General features: G+C 44.7%; 1 protein-coding gene across 7 annotated transcripts in view; it reads left to right on the top strand.

The window, feature by feature from the left end:
- DENND1A (DENN domain containing 1A) overlaps positions 1 to 15,265 on the top strand; it is a 215,392-nt gene that overhangs the window by 182,864 nt on the left and 17,263 nt on the right. For 3 of the 7 annotated variants that reach the window (XM_020793325.3, XM_020793328.3, XM_078382671.1), the window contains exons 19-20: positions 1,857 to 1,988; positions 14,131 to 14,187. In XM_020793325.3, the coding sequence (XP_020648984.3) occupies positions 1,857 to 1,988; positions 14,131 to 14,187 (189 nt within the window). Of the gene's footprint in view, positions 1 to 1,856; positions 1,989 to 7,717; positions 8,371 to 14,096; positions 14,188 to 15,265 lie in introns of those variants that run through there. The other 4 variants (XM_020793327.3, XM_020793329.3, XR_012082234.2 and 1 more) reach the window with 3 other exon arrangements.

The raw sequence follows: 15,265 nt of genomic DNA, 5'->3' as shown, positions 1-15,265 counted from the left end.
TCTTCAGGAGGATGGACTCTTTTCTCTTAGAAGACACATACCAGATTCAAAGTGACCTCTAACATAAACAAGAGAGGGACCATAATTACTTATTCGTAGCTCACATGATTTGTTTGTAGCAGGAATCAGGTTTCATCCTTTTTGTTTAGTCGTTAAGTGGTGTCCGACTCTTCGTGACCCCCATGGACCAGAGCACGCCAGGCCCTCCTGTCTTCCACTGCCTCCTGGAGTTGGGTCAAATTCATGTTGGTTCATCCTTAGGATCTTTAGTTAAAAGTGTCATGAAAAAGATCCATCCCTGCTTGAGACTTAAGACTAGCCACTGCTGGTGACAGTCAACAGCGCTGGACTAGATGAGCTGGCTGCTTTACCTAGTATAAGGCCACTTCCTCTCTTCCTAAAATCTGGGTTTTGGCAGGGCTTTCAACTAGCTTTGGATACAGATTGAAGTGAAGGGCATCCGATTTAGCTATCTCTCTATCTTTCTCTATCTGCGAAGTCACCTTGCACCTTGTGTGACTTGACCTTGCTGGACCTCTTCTTAACAGATTGCATTCTTGAGTCCCTTTATTGGGAGAAAGGTGGCCTATGAAATAGATAGATAGATAGATAGATAGATAGATAGATAGATAGATAGATAGATAGATAGATAGATTGATTGATTGATTGATTGATTGATTGATTGATTGATTGATTGATTGATTGATTGATTGATTGATTGATTGATTGATTGATTGATTAAGGCCTTGGGGTGCCCAATATATATCTCTGTGAGATCTCTGTGAGATGGAGTCAGTCCACCCCTTAGAACCTCTTTGTATGTTCAAGCGGTGTATAGAGTACCACTGCAAGGAGATCAATGCACTGCTAACCGGAGTCAGTTTAATCCCCATAACCTCTGGCTCACTTGGGGTGCCAGGCCTTCTTGATTCGTTCTGAGGCTTGCATGATAGGCCCAGCTGCAGTTCCAGCAGCCTCCTTAGCAAGTCTCCCTTCTCCGTAGCTAGGCCAGGCTGGTTGCAGTTTCTGTAAGTTGAAGTCTAGAGCAATGAACTGGAAATCAATGGCTGAGAACCACTAGCATCTGTGACCATACTTCATTTTAGCTCCAATATTTATTTTTAAGCAACACTTGCATACTATTGAACATAATAGTATCTCAGTGCAAAAGAAAGCTGTAAAATCACAGCCATAAATACATAATGCTATGTGAACAACAAAAGATAAGAACAGAGTGGTATTATAAGCAATTTTATAACCCAGAAAAGCTTCTGAGAGAAGAGTGTTCTACCTTGTTTGTGATGTCTTTATGGTGACATTCTGTAGATCTGTTGAATGGCCAATAAATTCTCCTCTGAATTTGGCTTGTGAATTGAGAGAAGTAGACTTGGAATCATCACTGCATGAGCTTTATGATAAAACAAGAGATTTGAGCCTACATCTCCTTGGCCTTATTCAGCCATCCAGAGACAACACATTGGCTTTGTTTTGCCCTGGCCCAGGGGCTCCCTTCATCAGATGAGCTCACCAGTTTTGGCTTTTGCACAGTTTATCAACTGCAGAGTTTTCTTTGTGTTAGACTTTTCTCCCATTTTGAACCGCATCAACTGGGCTTTTGTGGCATTTAATTATTCTGTGGTGTAGGTATTGATTCTGCATTTAACTGGTGATGGCACAGAGCATTTCAACCATCTGTGTGCTGATTGTTTCTTTTATTTACGCTTTTTTCATAATCGTTTGCCATTCCTAACATCAAAACACTTCAGGCGGCTTTGTTCCCGAGTACCACCTTCATGCCCCTCACCCTTAATCAAGAATGTTCCTAGCCATGCAACTCACCTTTCTCTACCGTGCAGGACATTGCTGAAAACGGCTGCCCCACCGTGCCAGAAGACTCACTGCCACAGTCGGCACCCTCTCCGCTGGACGAAAAGAGAGATCCTAAACTCCGAGAGGATCGGCGGCCAATCACTGTACACTTTGGGCAGGTATGTAGCCAAACTGCTCCAGCGTTTGGATTCTGAGGGAGAGTTTTGATATCTTGGGTGTCAGGAGTGAGCATCTGAAGTGCACTGCTTAAGGATTCAGCATTTCTCTTTCACATGACGAAGGGGCCTGGGAAACAGCGGCTCTGGGTGGTGTGCAAACAGACTGAGATTTTGTGGGTGCATAGACTGTTGGGTTGTGTGAAGGACCTCTACAGAAAACTGGACTTTCTGTGTGCCGCTGCTAAGACTGCAAGATTTGGAGTCTTCAACTGAAAAAGTTGCGAGCTGCACGAAGCTCAAGATCTGAGGCTGTCCTTGTATGACACACAAGTCTTGTGTATCCTCTGCTTGTACAGTATTTTTTTTGTGCATCCTTGAGAGCCACATATTGCCCCGAAGGGAAGAGACATCTGCCAGTTCCATGGTAGTGGCAATGGCTCTCTCATTCCCCATGCCTCCGTTTAAGGTGTCCTTCTGCTATCTAGCCCAATCATTAGTGTCAACAGCGTGCACCTTATTATAATAATCACCTCGGCAGACTTTGAACAGAAAAAGCAATGAACTGAGGTTGGAAAATCAATTAATGGCTCTTTAATAGCACCCTCCATGTTTCTGTATTGACTCTGGTGCTCCACAGGCTGGTTATTTTTATTATGGCTCTAGCAATATAGTTTGTGAAAACCAGCCAGAATTGGAGCGGCTAATAATTTTTTTAAAATAAAATGTTATACTGCTATTCTGCTGAAATCAACTTTTTCCAGCTGCTGCTTCGCCAGGCCTCGTGAAAGGGGTTGGGAGAGGCTCTTTTATCTCACCACTAGATTTCTCAGTCCTGATTTGAATCATAATTCTTAACGTTACACTTTAATAATGATTTTTAATCTTGTACTTTAGTCTGTGAAGTTAAATATTAAAGAGTCAGGAGAGAATTAGCACGGATTTTTGTACGCACCCATGTGAAGTAGATGTGATTCAAAGATGATTACTGTATATGAAAGAGCACTATTAGTAATATTTTCTAAACATGTAAAAAATTTAAAACAACAGCAGATACCACATTTAATTATTTAAATGAACTTAAGGACAGGTTGCAGTCATTCACTGATACATCTTAATACTGTTTCTAAACCTCCATGTTTCTCATTATTTTTAGAACAGGAGTTCAGGATTTGAAATGAAATCTCTGTATTTGTCTAGCCCGAGGTACCTTTTTCTTGTGTGGATAGACAGGTCCAACTTCAGTTTTTCTTCCATTGCAGAAAATTAATTCAACACAACTACTTATTCCTCATTTACCATTTACAGGGTTTAGAACTGATATACCTGTCACGGCTCTTCCTAGTCCCTCTTTTCCATTCATCAGCAGAATCGGCACTATCACATTCCCTTTCCAGAAACTAGAATGCCAAGAAAAGCCATTCTGGTTGAGGACTTTCTCCCCGGAATGTGTGTTTCTATTGCAGTGTAGAAAGTTGATTTGCCACAGGGAGGTGGACTGATAAAGCAGAAGAGGGTGAGTCTAAAATCATAGAGGACCTTCTGTGGTCCCTCACCATCCCCAGTTCTTCAGTGGGATTGCCTTTAGGTGAGCCACTTGCCTGGGTGTAGGTCTCTCTTCAAGAGAGGATACTAAATGGTTAACGGCACATGCCACAGATTTTTTGGCAGCCTTTGTCCCGTCCTTGGGAATGTGCATACTAAAGGCTGTCAAATCACTTTGGTGAGAAAAGGTAGTATTTAATTCAGAAATATGGGTGGATGCCCCTGTTTTGTTCTCTTCCAGAAATAATGGAGAGATTCATATCCCTATTTAGCTTCTTCTTATGGATATTTAAAGGAATGAAAACCTGGGTAAAAGAAGTGTTACTGCAGCTGCCGAGGCAGATGAAGAAGAGGGGGCTCATCCTCTCTCCTTCCTTTTGCAAGATTCTCTGTTGGCACTTGCTTTCTGCCTCTGCCTCATAAAGGGAAGCAGGATCCTTTCCCTAAAAAAATGCATGCATGCCGATGAGGGTCATGGCCCCCATATCATAATGCGGGTTGGTTTGCTGTAGCTGCGGTAGCTCTGCAGCCCACCAGCCCCGGCAAGATGCCTTAATTGAGATGTGCTGTCAGAGTGACAAACACATTTGCATACCGTCTATTTATTTTTGTCGGGGAGAGGTCTGCTGGCTGCTGTTGGTTGAACATCCTTAATCAGCTTGCTGAAAGTGAGCCGGCAGCTCGCTCTTGCTGTCCTACGCTGGGCGCTTTTCTTCATTAAGTGACAGATTAGCTGAAAGGGGAGGGAGACGGTGCTGCTGAGCCAACTGCAACATTTAAGTTTAACTCGTTGAGGCTCGCCTGACGGTAGTTGGTGGCCAGCCACATGTGCCGCCTGCGTTGCTGTTAGAAGTCGCCAGTCTGCTCGCAAAGGGGACAGATCCAAACTAAAGGACTGGGCAGCCATACAGCCACCTGGCTGACTTTTTGCTCCCGTCCTGTTGGAGTTTTTCATCCGTTTGGCAGAGGGGCCGCCTTAGTTTCTGCAGCTGTGACAAAATAATGTCACCCTAGGACTGCTCTCCTCGTAAAAGTCAGATGAGCTGGCTGAGTCCTTGTTGTGGCTGTTGCAGCTTTTCAGTGCAACAACTGGGCAGTGCAGAGAATGCTTTTCTGGTGCTTTTTTGCAGTTCCAGAGATTGAGAGCCTTTTGGTCTCTGTGGGGTCTCTCTGGACTCCTTTTGCTTTGCTTCTTTTGGCCTTGCATCTTGACACTGTCAAGCTTCACATTGTTGTGTATGTATTTCCATCCAGAGCTACTGGTCCAAACTTAATTCCATGCCCTTGATCCTTGGCTCTCTGCAGTTCTCGGCTGGCACAGGTTGATAGTCACTCTCCTACCCTGCTCTTCAACCGAACCTGCTCCTGCAACCAGGAAGCTGCCTTGTTACTGGCCCTTCGGCTCATCCCTTTTGCTTGTAAACAAACAGCAGAGTTCCAGGCTCTTGTCTGGGGTGTTTCCCATTGTTCTCTGGAGACGTTTGCTAGGAAATAACCACAGGCCCTTTGCTCTTCTGACTCAGCCATGATCACTGTCTGCTTACATGCCACCGTGCGATTCCCTGGGTCAAAGGAAAACACACACCTCTCAGGTGTGATTAAGGTCCCCTCTTCTATGCCCCATGAGACTGAGAAGGATCTTTAATGATGGCAAAGAAACCTACTGTGGTTCCTCTCAAGAAGCCTAAAACCACAGAATTATAAAGTTGGAAGGCATCTCAGGACTCGGCTAGTACAACCTCCTGCTAAGGCAGGAATCCACAGCCAAAGAATCCCAGACAGATGGACGACTAACCTTTGGTTTAAAAACCTCCAGTGCATGAGAGTCCACCACCTTCCCTCTGGCAGACGCCTCTGGCCTTCAGAAAGGTGTCAATGTCTGCTCAGATTTTTCTCTCTTATAATTTAAATCCATTTGTTCCACTGGGTTTCCGTGGACTTCTGCTCTCCTAACAGTCGAAGCCAAAGTCTTCATAATGTAGAACACTGGTTCCCAGCAGTGGGCTGCAGATCTCCTCGGGAGATGTATTCACCTTCCCAGATGGTTCTTGGCATCCTTCCCTAGTTCTTTTGGGGTACCTCATTTGAAGGCAGAATGGCGAGCTGTTCCTTTCCAAAGCCAATTGGGCAGCTAAGGCAGGCCCAAACCCTGATGAGATAATTTTTCACTATGGCTAAAATGCCGGTCCAGTTCTCTTTGGCTTAGATTGGCACTATATGGAATCCTCCTTCTCTGTATGTGGGAATTCCAGATTCTTCTTCGACCCTTCCAGCCATCCTGATTACTAGCTCAAGCCTCCTTAGACTCATGAGAAACCACCTGCTGCTCGAGAAAGACCTTAACTAGCTTTCTTCTAGTCCTTTCTCTCGCGTGGCCCTACATCATTTTAGCCTGAGTTGGACAGCAAGTATTGCTGTCTACAGTCATATACCTAAGATCTACGGCTGAGGGTAGTGCCTGATTCCCACGCAAGCCCTCTGAATTATCAGCCTAATACCACCAAAAACTCAGCATGCTGACATAGTTCAGGAATGATAGTGCACACATACTTACTTTAGATTCCAGCTGCAAGAGAAGACCATTCTCTCTCTTCCCCATTATACTCCACCCATCCCTGGATAATCAAATACATGTCTATTGGTATTCATCTTAAATCGGCTGGTCTGCCTGGATTTTGTAGATGTGAATTCCAGCAACTGGCCCCGTGAGAAGCTCCGAGAATGACCAGTTAAAAAAAACAAGAAAAGAAAAGATGAGAGAGTTTTAAAACCTGGCCTGGCTTTTTGTCTTTTTGCTTAATACACTATAGGTGAATTTTCCATTGTTTAAATGAGAAATATATGCAGTTAGCTCTCTGCTGACAATGTCCTTGAGGATTTGACAGTGAAATTTTCCAGCAGTTGCTCTTCGTTAGGATCCTGGTGGTGTCTAACAAGGCAGCCGAACTGCTGGTACCTTCGACTCCTGTTTGTTCTCCGAGGGCTCGGGGGCTGCTGCAGTAAGCACATCGACCGGGGCTGATCATTACAAGGGCGTACGCCACCATGAATAAAAATGTCACACGCGTCCCCCCCTCCCGTCTCACAGCAGTACAAAATGTCAGCCCTGTCAAACACACATTGCAGGGAGCACTGAGCAGTCGGTACAAATTGGAAAGCCGAATATTCCCCCGGCTTTCTGATATTCTTCATTTGAAGCAGAAGAAAAACAGTTGTTAACCTATTAGCTGTGATTTTAAACGCTGCTGAAGCCAGGGATGGACAGATTTCCTGTGCACGCCGGGCTGAACGCAGTCCTGACACCTTCTGGGTTTTAAGAAACAGACCTTTTTTTGTCTTGTTTTTTTTAGTCGAAAGGGGAGTCCACAAAGGGATGTTCTCATGAGCTCCTGCTTCTTCTCCATTGCATTTCAGCAGTAACACTTCGGGGGCTTACAAAAGATTTTCTGAGTGATGTGTGCTCTGTCCCTCACCTCACCCCCCGCAACAGAACGGAGCTCATGATGCAAACAAACAGGTGTCACATTGCTTTCATCCTTCATCAGTTGTGTACATGGGAGGAACAGGAGCTGTGGATATATTACAAGTCATCAGTCATAATGAGCTGAATTTTCAGGAGGTAGAATGCTATGCTGCAAGGCCTTTCTTTCTAATGCCAGCAAGACCCTTTTGGGCACTCCAAGGCACAGAGGTCAAAGTATAAGCTGAGCATGGCACGGAAGCTTCTTGAGGTAGACAGGAAGTGTATGCCTTCATAGATGGGGAGCCACTGGCCAGGGCAGAAACATTAAAAGTGTTCAAAGAGACACCCATTTCACTGGTTTGCATCTGGGTTTTGTGCTTCAGAATCTAAAATACACCCCAAAGCAAGGCTCTCATATGGCATTCATCCAAGACTAGATCTGTTCTGCAGATCCTGCCCTGTGGGGCTGGAGGCATTTCCATGCTGGCTAGAGGAAAAAACACTTGGAGCCACATGTCTTCATCACTCCTTGATTGTAGCGCCATGTGATTCTTTGGTTCCTCTTGATTTCATGGCCAGAGGTAGCGTGAGGTCCTTTATGGCCCTCCACCTTGAACCAACTCTTCCAACTAAAAGAAATATTACCACTTCAGAGCAATGAAACAGCTGTCAAAGACTTCTCTGGGCACATGTTCAGTGTACCTTATATTATTTTCTTTTTCAGTCTTTGGATTTAATCACATAGGAAGGGGCCTGTCGGATCAGAGAAAAGCCTATCCAGTTCCTCTTCTGTCCTGAATCTTCCACCTGTTGCCTGCCTTAGATGATCCTGATTCCTAGTGTTAGAAGAAGAAAAATTCTCTTCACATTTTCTCCACAATATGTATAATCTAATAAATCTCAATCTTATCCTCCAGTCCAGCCCTAGTTGCTGTCTTTCTGCATGCTTCAATCCTCACTCTGAAAGCCCTAGTTGATTGAGAGACCAGAGTCTTCCAGTTGGTGCGGTGTATAAAACAGCAGTTCCCCAGCTGGATCATTCGTCCGTCATCTTGGGAGAGCAGACAGCACCCCTTTGCATGGATACAAAAGCAGGCTTAAACCTTCCCTTTCCTGATCTCTGGATATGAGAGTGTTCTTGCAGTGCTTCTAGAAGATATTCTAGTTTGCCCTTAAGTTTTGGAAAGGGCAAGTACTGTATATCATTCGAAGGTGCAATTATTGCTATCCAGGACTCTGTTCTGCCATTCACTTTGTAGCATTTGGCTTCCGGACTACAGGAGGTGCAGAAGGAGAGGAGCAGAAAGGCAACCTGTAGGCCGTTTGTACCATTTGGGGCTTTTAGAGCACAGCACCTTTACTTATCCCCCAGACCAATTTAAGCGCTGGAGCAGAAGTGGGAAGTCTTCCTTGTTACATCATCTCTGCCTAGTCGCCATGCTTGTGCAGATACCTCCAGGTGACCATCCTGTACAGACAGGCACATATAAAGCATATTACAATCACCTTGCCTAGAAGGAGGTAAAGGAACGAGCAGTGGGTTGTCAGCAGAGCTGTGACAACCCACTTGTCCCTACCGGTTCCAGTAATTCAGCTGCCTCTAGCAGCACTGGCTTGGACATCCTTTGTCTCGTCTGTGCTATACAGGCAATTAAGCGGATATTCCACCACAGCTTCCCCTCCTGACCTTTTCAAAACAATGCATTTTGCTGTATCAACAAATTAACTACAAGTCAGATACTAGTTTTAGTAAATACAATCTGTATGCCCTACAATATGTTTTTAGACTGTGGTGGGGAGAGGGGTCTGTAGAACTCGAAAAGAGAAGCGCTGTGGTAGCTCTCAGCGACATGTCTCCTGCTCTTCCAGGTTACCTGTTGTTCCAGAGAAGTAGGGGTCCTTCTTACTGTCATTAAGTGAGATGACGACTGCATTCTAGCAATGTTTAAGAACAGGTAGTGCAAATGTATCACTAGATGCATTCAGCATGGCCAGCCGTAGGTCCTATGTGTTGCCAGAGGTATGTGTGCATGTGCTGCACAACTGCCCTACACAGATGGAGCCTGACATTCAGCAAAGTGCCCACAGTGTCTCAGGCATTGTTTTTTTTTTTTTTAATCAAGCTCACTTCGAGGTCTCACAGCTGCAGAAAGAGCTTTGCTGGGAAGCACTAGGAAGGAGGTAAATACATGCTGCTTTCCCTGGATGCAGCATTCTGGAAACAAAGAACAGAATTTCTGTGTGTGCATTTTATATTTACTTCTTTGCTAAAGATGTCCACCTCCTTCATAGAGAGACGAGCACAGAATACTGTGGTGCAGGTATCTTAGTCTCTTTGCTCCTTAAAGAAAGGGAAAAATCAATCAATGTGACAACCCCAGACCTACTGGGATATGTCACACAGTTACACTAAGCTGCCACCAACCATTCCCTATAAGAAGTCACACAGACCAGGGATGGATTTTTAAACAATAAAAAGAATAAGGTTTATTTTAATACACACAGGGAAAAATAAACAATCAGGTGAATAAAATAAAGTAACGTGGCTTATTCTCACTCATACAAGCATACAGTTTGGTTCACCCAGAACCCTTAACTTGAAGCACAGACCCTGAACCTATCAGTTCTGGCTAACCAGCAGACACCTGAACCTATCAGGTTGGTACTCTGACACACAGTAGTACCCTGTCTGACACACAGACTCCCACAACAGCTTCTTCTTCCCAGCTGCTGCTTCGTCACATCCCAGTGTCTCTCAGCATCTTCTTCTCTTTCCAATCTCTCTATCTCAAATTGCCTCTGTTTCTCTCTTTCCCTTTCTTCTCTTTCCCTTTCCTCCATTTCAAATTGCCTCATCCTCAGTTCATGCTGTTGGGCTATGAGCAATTTTCTAAGTTCTGGGTTCTGCTCTCCTGTGCTGTCACCCTGCACTGAGCCAAATTCATCCTCAGAACCTTGGTCAATCTGGGGGTCTTTCACTTCACTCATTTCGGCCATCTGGCTTCGAGTCAAGGGCATAATCCCCCCTCAGAACAGGCTGCTTTAAAAGTCAAGCCTCAAAATAAAACGACCACTTTTTCCTTCTTGCCTCAGAACCAGCTCTCCCTAGAGATTGCTGCTGTTCTTCAGCACTAAACTTGCAACAGTATCGAGTCAGAGCCTACCCCCCTCTGCTGGGCCTCTCAGCTGGCAAGCTAGATCACTGTTACTACGCAGTTTTGCCTCAGCTTTTTCCCGCCAAAACTAGGCTGCCTCAGAGCACCTTAATCTAAGTCTCCCCAGTTGGCACGTTCTTCTACTAGCGCACCTCCCCGTGAGGTACACCTAGAAGATTACCTACGCGCCTCAGACTGTCCCTGACTAGACCCCCCTTGCTCTGGGCACACTTGCCAAGGCTTTGCTGGACCGCTGGACAACTGGACCAGTCGTATCCCACACGCTGGACACCAATCAATGGTGTTGTGAATACCTCCGGCGGAGTGAATATACTCTACAGCAATTGTGAACTTATGAGGATTGGATTGCAATGTAAACAGGAGATAACAGCTAAGTTTATTTGGAAACATGGCATACCATCAGAGATTGCAAGGTCCCCTGGCTCTCTGTGGACTGTAATTCCAGCAAAAGCGAGAGTGAGAAGGAAAAGGAAACGTAAGGAGAGGAAGAAAAAAAGGGGCTGCAGGGCTGGTGTTTTGTATAGGCTGCAAAAACAGACAAAGCGACTACCACTCCCAAGTCTCTTTCTGACTAATGCCAGATCAGTGGCAAACAAGATGGATGACTTAAGGTTACAGGTCTCCTCAAGTAAGTTTGTGAAAAACTGTTGCGTGCTGTTAATCACTGAAACCTGGCTGAACCCCACTATTCCAAACACTGTTATTGATATGGAAGGTTTTTTATTACATCGTTTGGACAGAGACAGGAATGTGGGGAAGTGCAGAGGAGGAGGATTGTGCGTGTTTGTTAGAGAGAGCTGGTGCACAAACTCAGAGATTATAACACGTCATAGCTCTTTGGAGCTGGAATATCTGTCTGTTAAATGCAGACCTTTTTACCTTCCACGGGAATTCAGCGTTGTTATTATTCTTGTTGTTTATATTCCGCCGGATGCAAATGCGGATTTGGCGCTGGGTCATCTGGGCGATGAAATTGGCAACTTGCAAAGTAAATTTCCGGATGCTGTATACATTATTGCAGGAGACTTCAATCATGTAGATCTATGTGCAGTCCTCCCCAAATTCCATCAACATGTAAGGTGTGCTACTAGGGGGCTGAACACCTTAGATAAGGTCTACACGAATATTGCAAATGGATACAGGATATTACAATTGCCACACTTGGGCCAGTCTGACCATATGTCCCTGTTTTTAGCTCCGAAGTATATTCCTCTGAGAAAACAGTCAGGGCCAGTAGTCAAGACAGTGAAAAGCTGGCCGGAGGGAGCAATGGAGCAGTTAAAGGACTGTTTTGAACAAACAAATTGGGAAATTTTTGACCATCCTAATCTGGAAGAACATACAGCTGCAGTGTTAGGGTATATGGCACACTGTATTGACACGGTCACAGTGGATAAACGTATCCGGGTTTATCCCAATCAAAAACCTTGGATGACCGGGAAGGTTAGACGCCTGTTGTATGCTAGAAATAAGGCTTTTAAGTCTGGGGATGATCTAGACTACAGTGCAACAAGAACGAATTTGAGGAGAGGCATTAAGCAAGCTAAGGCCGAATACAAGAGGAGAATTGAAGACTGCTTTCTCAGCAATAACATGAGGCAAGTTTGGCAGGGGGTTCAACAACTAACAAACTACAAAGCAAAAAAGGTTTCCTCAGGCGGAGGTGTGGAGGTGGCTGAGGAGTTGAACAACTTTTTTGCTCGATTCGAGATCGATCAAACTGAAACTGTTCGTTTGCCATCATTTACTCAGCAGAGTCCCCCCTTCATTGTGAATGAGCAGGATGTGAGACAGACTATGAAAGTGGTTAACTCCAGAAAAGCAGCTGGACCCGACTTAATTCCTGGTCGGGTGGTAAAAGACTGTGCTGATCAGCTAGCCGGGATATGGACTGTAATTTTTAATAGATCCCTGACACTATGCGCAGTTCCCGTCTGTCTCAAGGCTTCCATCATCGTTCCACTGCCTAAAAAGTTGCCTACAAACAGTCCGAATGACTACAGGCCGGTGGCACTAACTTCAATCTTAATGAAGTGCTTTGAGCAGTTAGTTCGGAAATATATTATCTCCTGCCTTCCTCATCCCTTTGATGGGCTTCAGTTTGCTTATAAAGAAAATAGATCAACCGAGGATGCGATCAATACTGTGCTTTATATGGCTTTATCCCACTTGGAAACACAAGGGAATTATGTAAGAATGCTGTTCGCGGACTTTAGCTCTGCTTTTAACACCATTATACCCCACAGATTAATAGACAAACTTAAAGATCTTGATTTTCCAGATTCTATCTGTCTGTGGATTTTGGATTTTTTAACAAATCGTCCACAAAGGGTTAAACTGAATGACTACATCTCTACTGACAAGATACTCAGCACTGGCACTCCACAAGGCTGTGTCCTTAGTCCACTACTGTTCTCCATTTATTCATCGGATTGCACCAATAACCATCCCAGTAATAGGATTATCAAATTTGCAGACGATACTACACTAGTAGGACTTATCTCTGGGGATGATGAGTCTGCGTATCGGGACGAGGTATTACAGCTATCCCGCTGGTGCAAAAAAAAAACAATCTTTTATTTAACATCCAAAAAACCAAGGAATTCATAGTGGACTATAGGAAAAAAAGAGCAGACATTCAGCCACTGTATATAGATGGAGTTTGTGTGGAACAGGTGGTTGAATGTAAGTTTCTTGGGACTATCATAACAAATGACCTGACTTGGAGTGCAAACACCGCTGCGTTAATCAGGAAGGCACAACAACGGTTGTATTTTCTAAGGATTCTTAGAAAGCAACAATTGATTGAGAGTTTGTTAATCACCTTCTATCGGAGTTCGATTGAGAGCATATTATCCTACTGTCTCTGTGTATGGTTCACGAGCTGCACAGTGGCAGAGAAAAAGGCAATTCAAAGGGTGATTAAGACGGCCCAAAACATCATTGGCTGTTCACTCCCCTCTTTGGAAGAATTGTATAAGAACAGATGTAAGAGGAAGATATCTAACATACTGAAGGACTCCTCTCATCCGGGATATCAGCTCTTTAAACTATTACCATCAGGAAGGAGATTCAGGGTATTGAAAGCAAGGACAAGCAGATTCAGGAACAGTTTTTACCCAAGTGCAGTATTGAGTTTAAATGTGGGGCCATAGGTTTTTGGTGGATTTTAATTGCTGAGAGAAAACGGGGTATCTATATTTGGATGGTGAAAGTTGTGTATATTTTAACTTTTTTTTGTAGTGTTGTCCAGTTTTACCTTGGGGAAGAGCACCTCATTTCGTTGCACCCACTTGTGAGCGCAATGACAAATAAATTTCTTATGTCTTATGTCTTATGTCTTAAAATGGAGGCAGTTGTTTCATATTCCTTTGCGCTGCAAAAGCAGGGCCGCATATTAATCACTGTGGGTGTTATAGGAAAGGTGTATAATAATCTTCCAGATCACAAAAGCAGGCCTGGTTGGTCAAACCACAGGTTCATCTAATCCAGCATCCTGCTTCTCAGTATCCAACCAGCTCACACCTCTGGGAAGCCCACAAGCAGTAGCTTTCTCTCCAACAACTGGAACTCACTAATCTGCTGCTTATGAATGTGGTTGTTGTTTAACCAGCAGTATGGGTGTAAGGTGCTGATATTTCCTCTCAAATAAATTGGGAGCTGTGCCTGAAACTGGCATCATGCTTCCCACAGAAGCTCAGTGTTGACTGATCAGCCGTCACCTCCTCTATACATTTATCTTATCTCCAGAAGAGATCCTGAGATGGAGTTTGTACAAGATGGGCAACGAGTCCTTTACTCCTCGACTGTGCCTTGTTTGCCCCTGTGCTTCTGTTAGTGCCATCGGTTTCAAAAGGCTTGTGGAGCCCTTCCCTGTGGAGGGTGTAAGGCCATGCTATGTTTGCATGATGGTTCGTTGCTTAATAGGCTGACGACTGAAGTGTCCACTTTGATGCTGCAGCAGAGCATCCGGCCGGCAAGACCGCCTCCTCCCAAGATCCACCGGTCCTCCAGGCCCGTGAGTAACTGGCCTCTCTACCTCTCTGCTGCCATCTTTAACCCTGCGTGCTCTGTAGCCTTACTAAACACTACTAGTTTGGGCCTTGCATATTTCATGTCAAGCCTAACAGGAACCACTATCTTTTATTTTAATTGAACGTTGTCCGACAATCCACCTTTTGCTCTGCTTGTCTTCTGCAGGATCTGCCACTGGTGCTCCTGCAACACCTTCCCCTCTTACTTCTGGGGTGGTTCCTTGAAGACTAAACATCCCTAGGCTTGACATTAAAGTTTTCGCTACAACATTTTTGAAGGCTTGCACCAGCCTCCAAACCCAAACGCACTGTTTTAGAACACCTTCACTAATCTGGATATTGCCCCCTTTATTTATCCTTCACGGGAAAAGTAAAACTAGGGAGAGGGGAATGATGTTGGTGCAGAACGTGGTGGTGATGGAAGAGTAAATTCCAGATGTTTGCTGGGGAGGGGAAGAGGGCTGTAACTCAGTGGTACAGCACATGTTTTGCACGTAAAAGGTCCCAAACCTAATCTCTAGCACTACTTAATCTTTAAGTAGTGATGAAAGAGGGCTGTCTTCTTCTCTGGGATCCCAGAGATATCTTGCCAGTCATTGCAGAAAGCACTGATCTACAGGGACTAATGACCCGACTGGGGTGAGACAGTTTTCCATGTTCCTCTCATGCATAGTCATTCAGAACACAGTCCACTGGGAATCTCTCCAGCAGAATCTTGATTGAACTGAAAAGAGGCTGCACAAGAGCCCACGATGAGAGGGTGCCAGTTGTTTAGCACCTGTGATGTCACCACTGACTGTAGTCCGTGGAGCTCCCATTTCTTTCAGTGAGACTTTTAGCAGCAGAATTTCTCAGAGGATTATGTCCCATGGGTTGCATCTGTTTCTCACTCTTTGCCTGAAATCTCCTGTTGCTGAGGTTGCTGCCAGACAGCCAAACTCCTTAACAGAATGTTGTCTTCTGGCCTTCCTTTCTGTGGTCGAATAGCTTCCCGTGCATGGCCAGTACTTGGAGAACATAAATGGCAGCCTGAAATTAAAAGCTCTACACAGTATTATCCTA

This window comes from Pogona vitticeps, chromosome ZW-PAR (assembly GCF_051106095.1).
Source record: "Pogona vitticeps strain Pit_001003342236 chromosome ZW-PAR, PviZW2.1, whole genome shotgun sequence".
NCBI classification, from domain to species: Eukaryota; Metazoa; Chordata; class Lepidosauria; order Squamata; family Agamidae; genus Pogona; species Pogona vitticeps.
The sequence above is the reverse complement of the archived record's forward strand: the minus strand, read 5'-3'. Positions and strand labels throughout refer to the sequence as shown.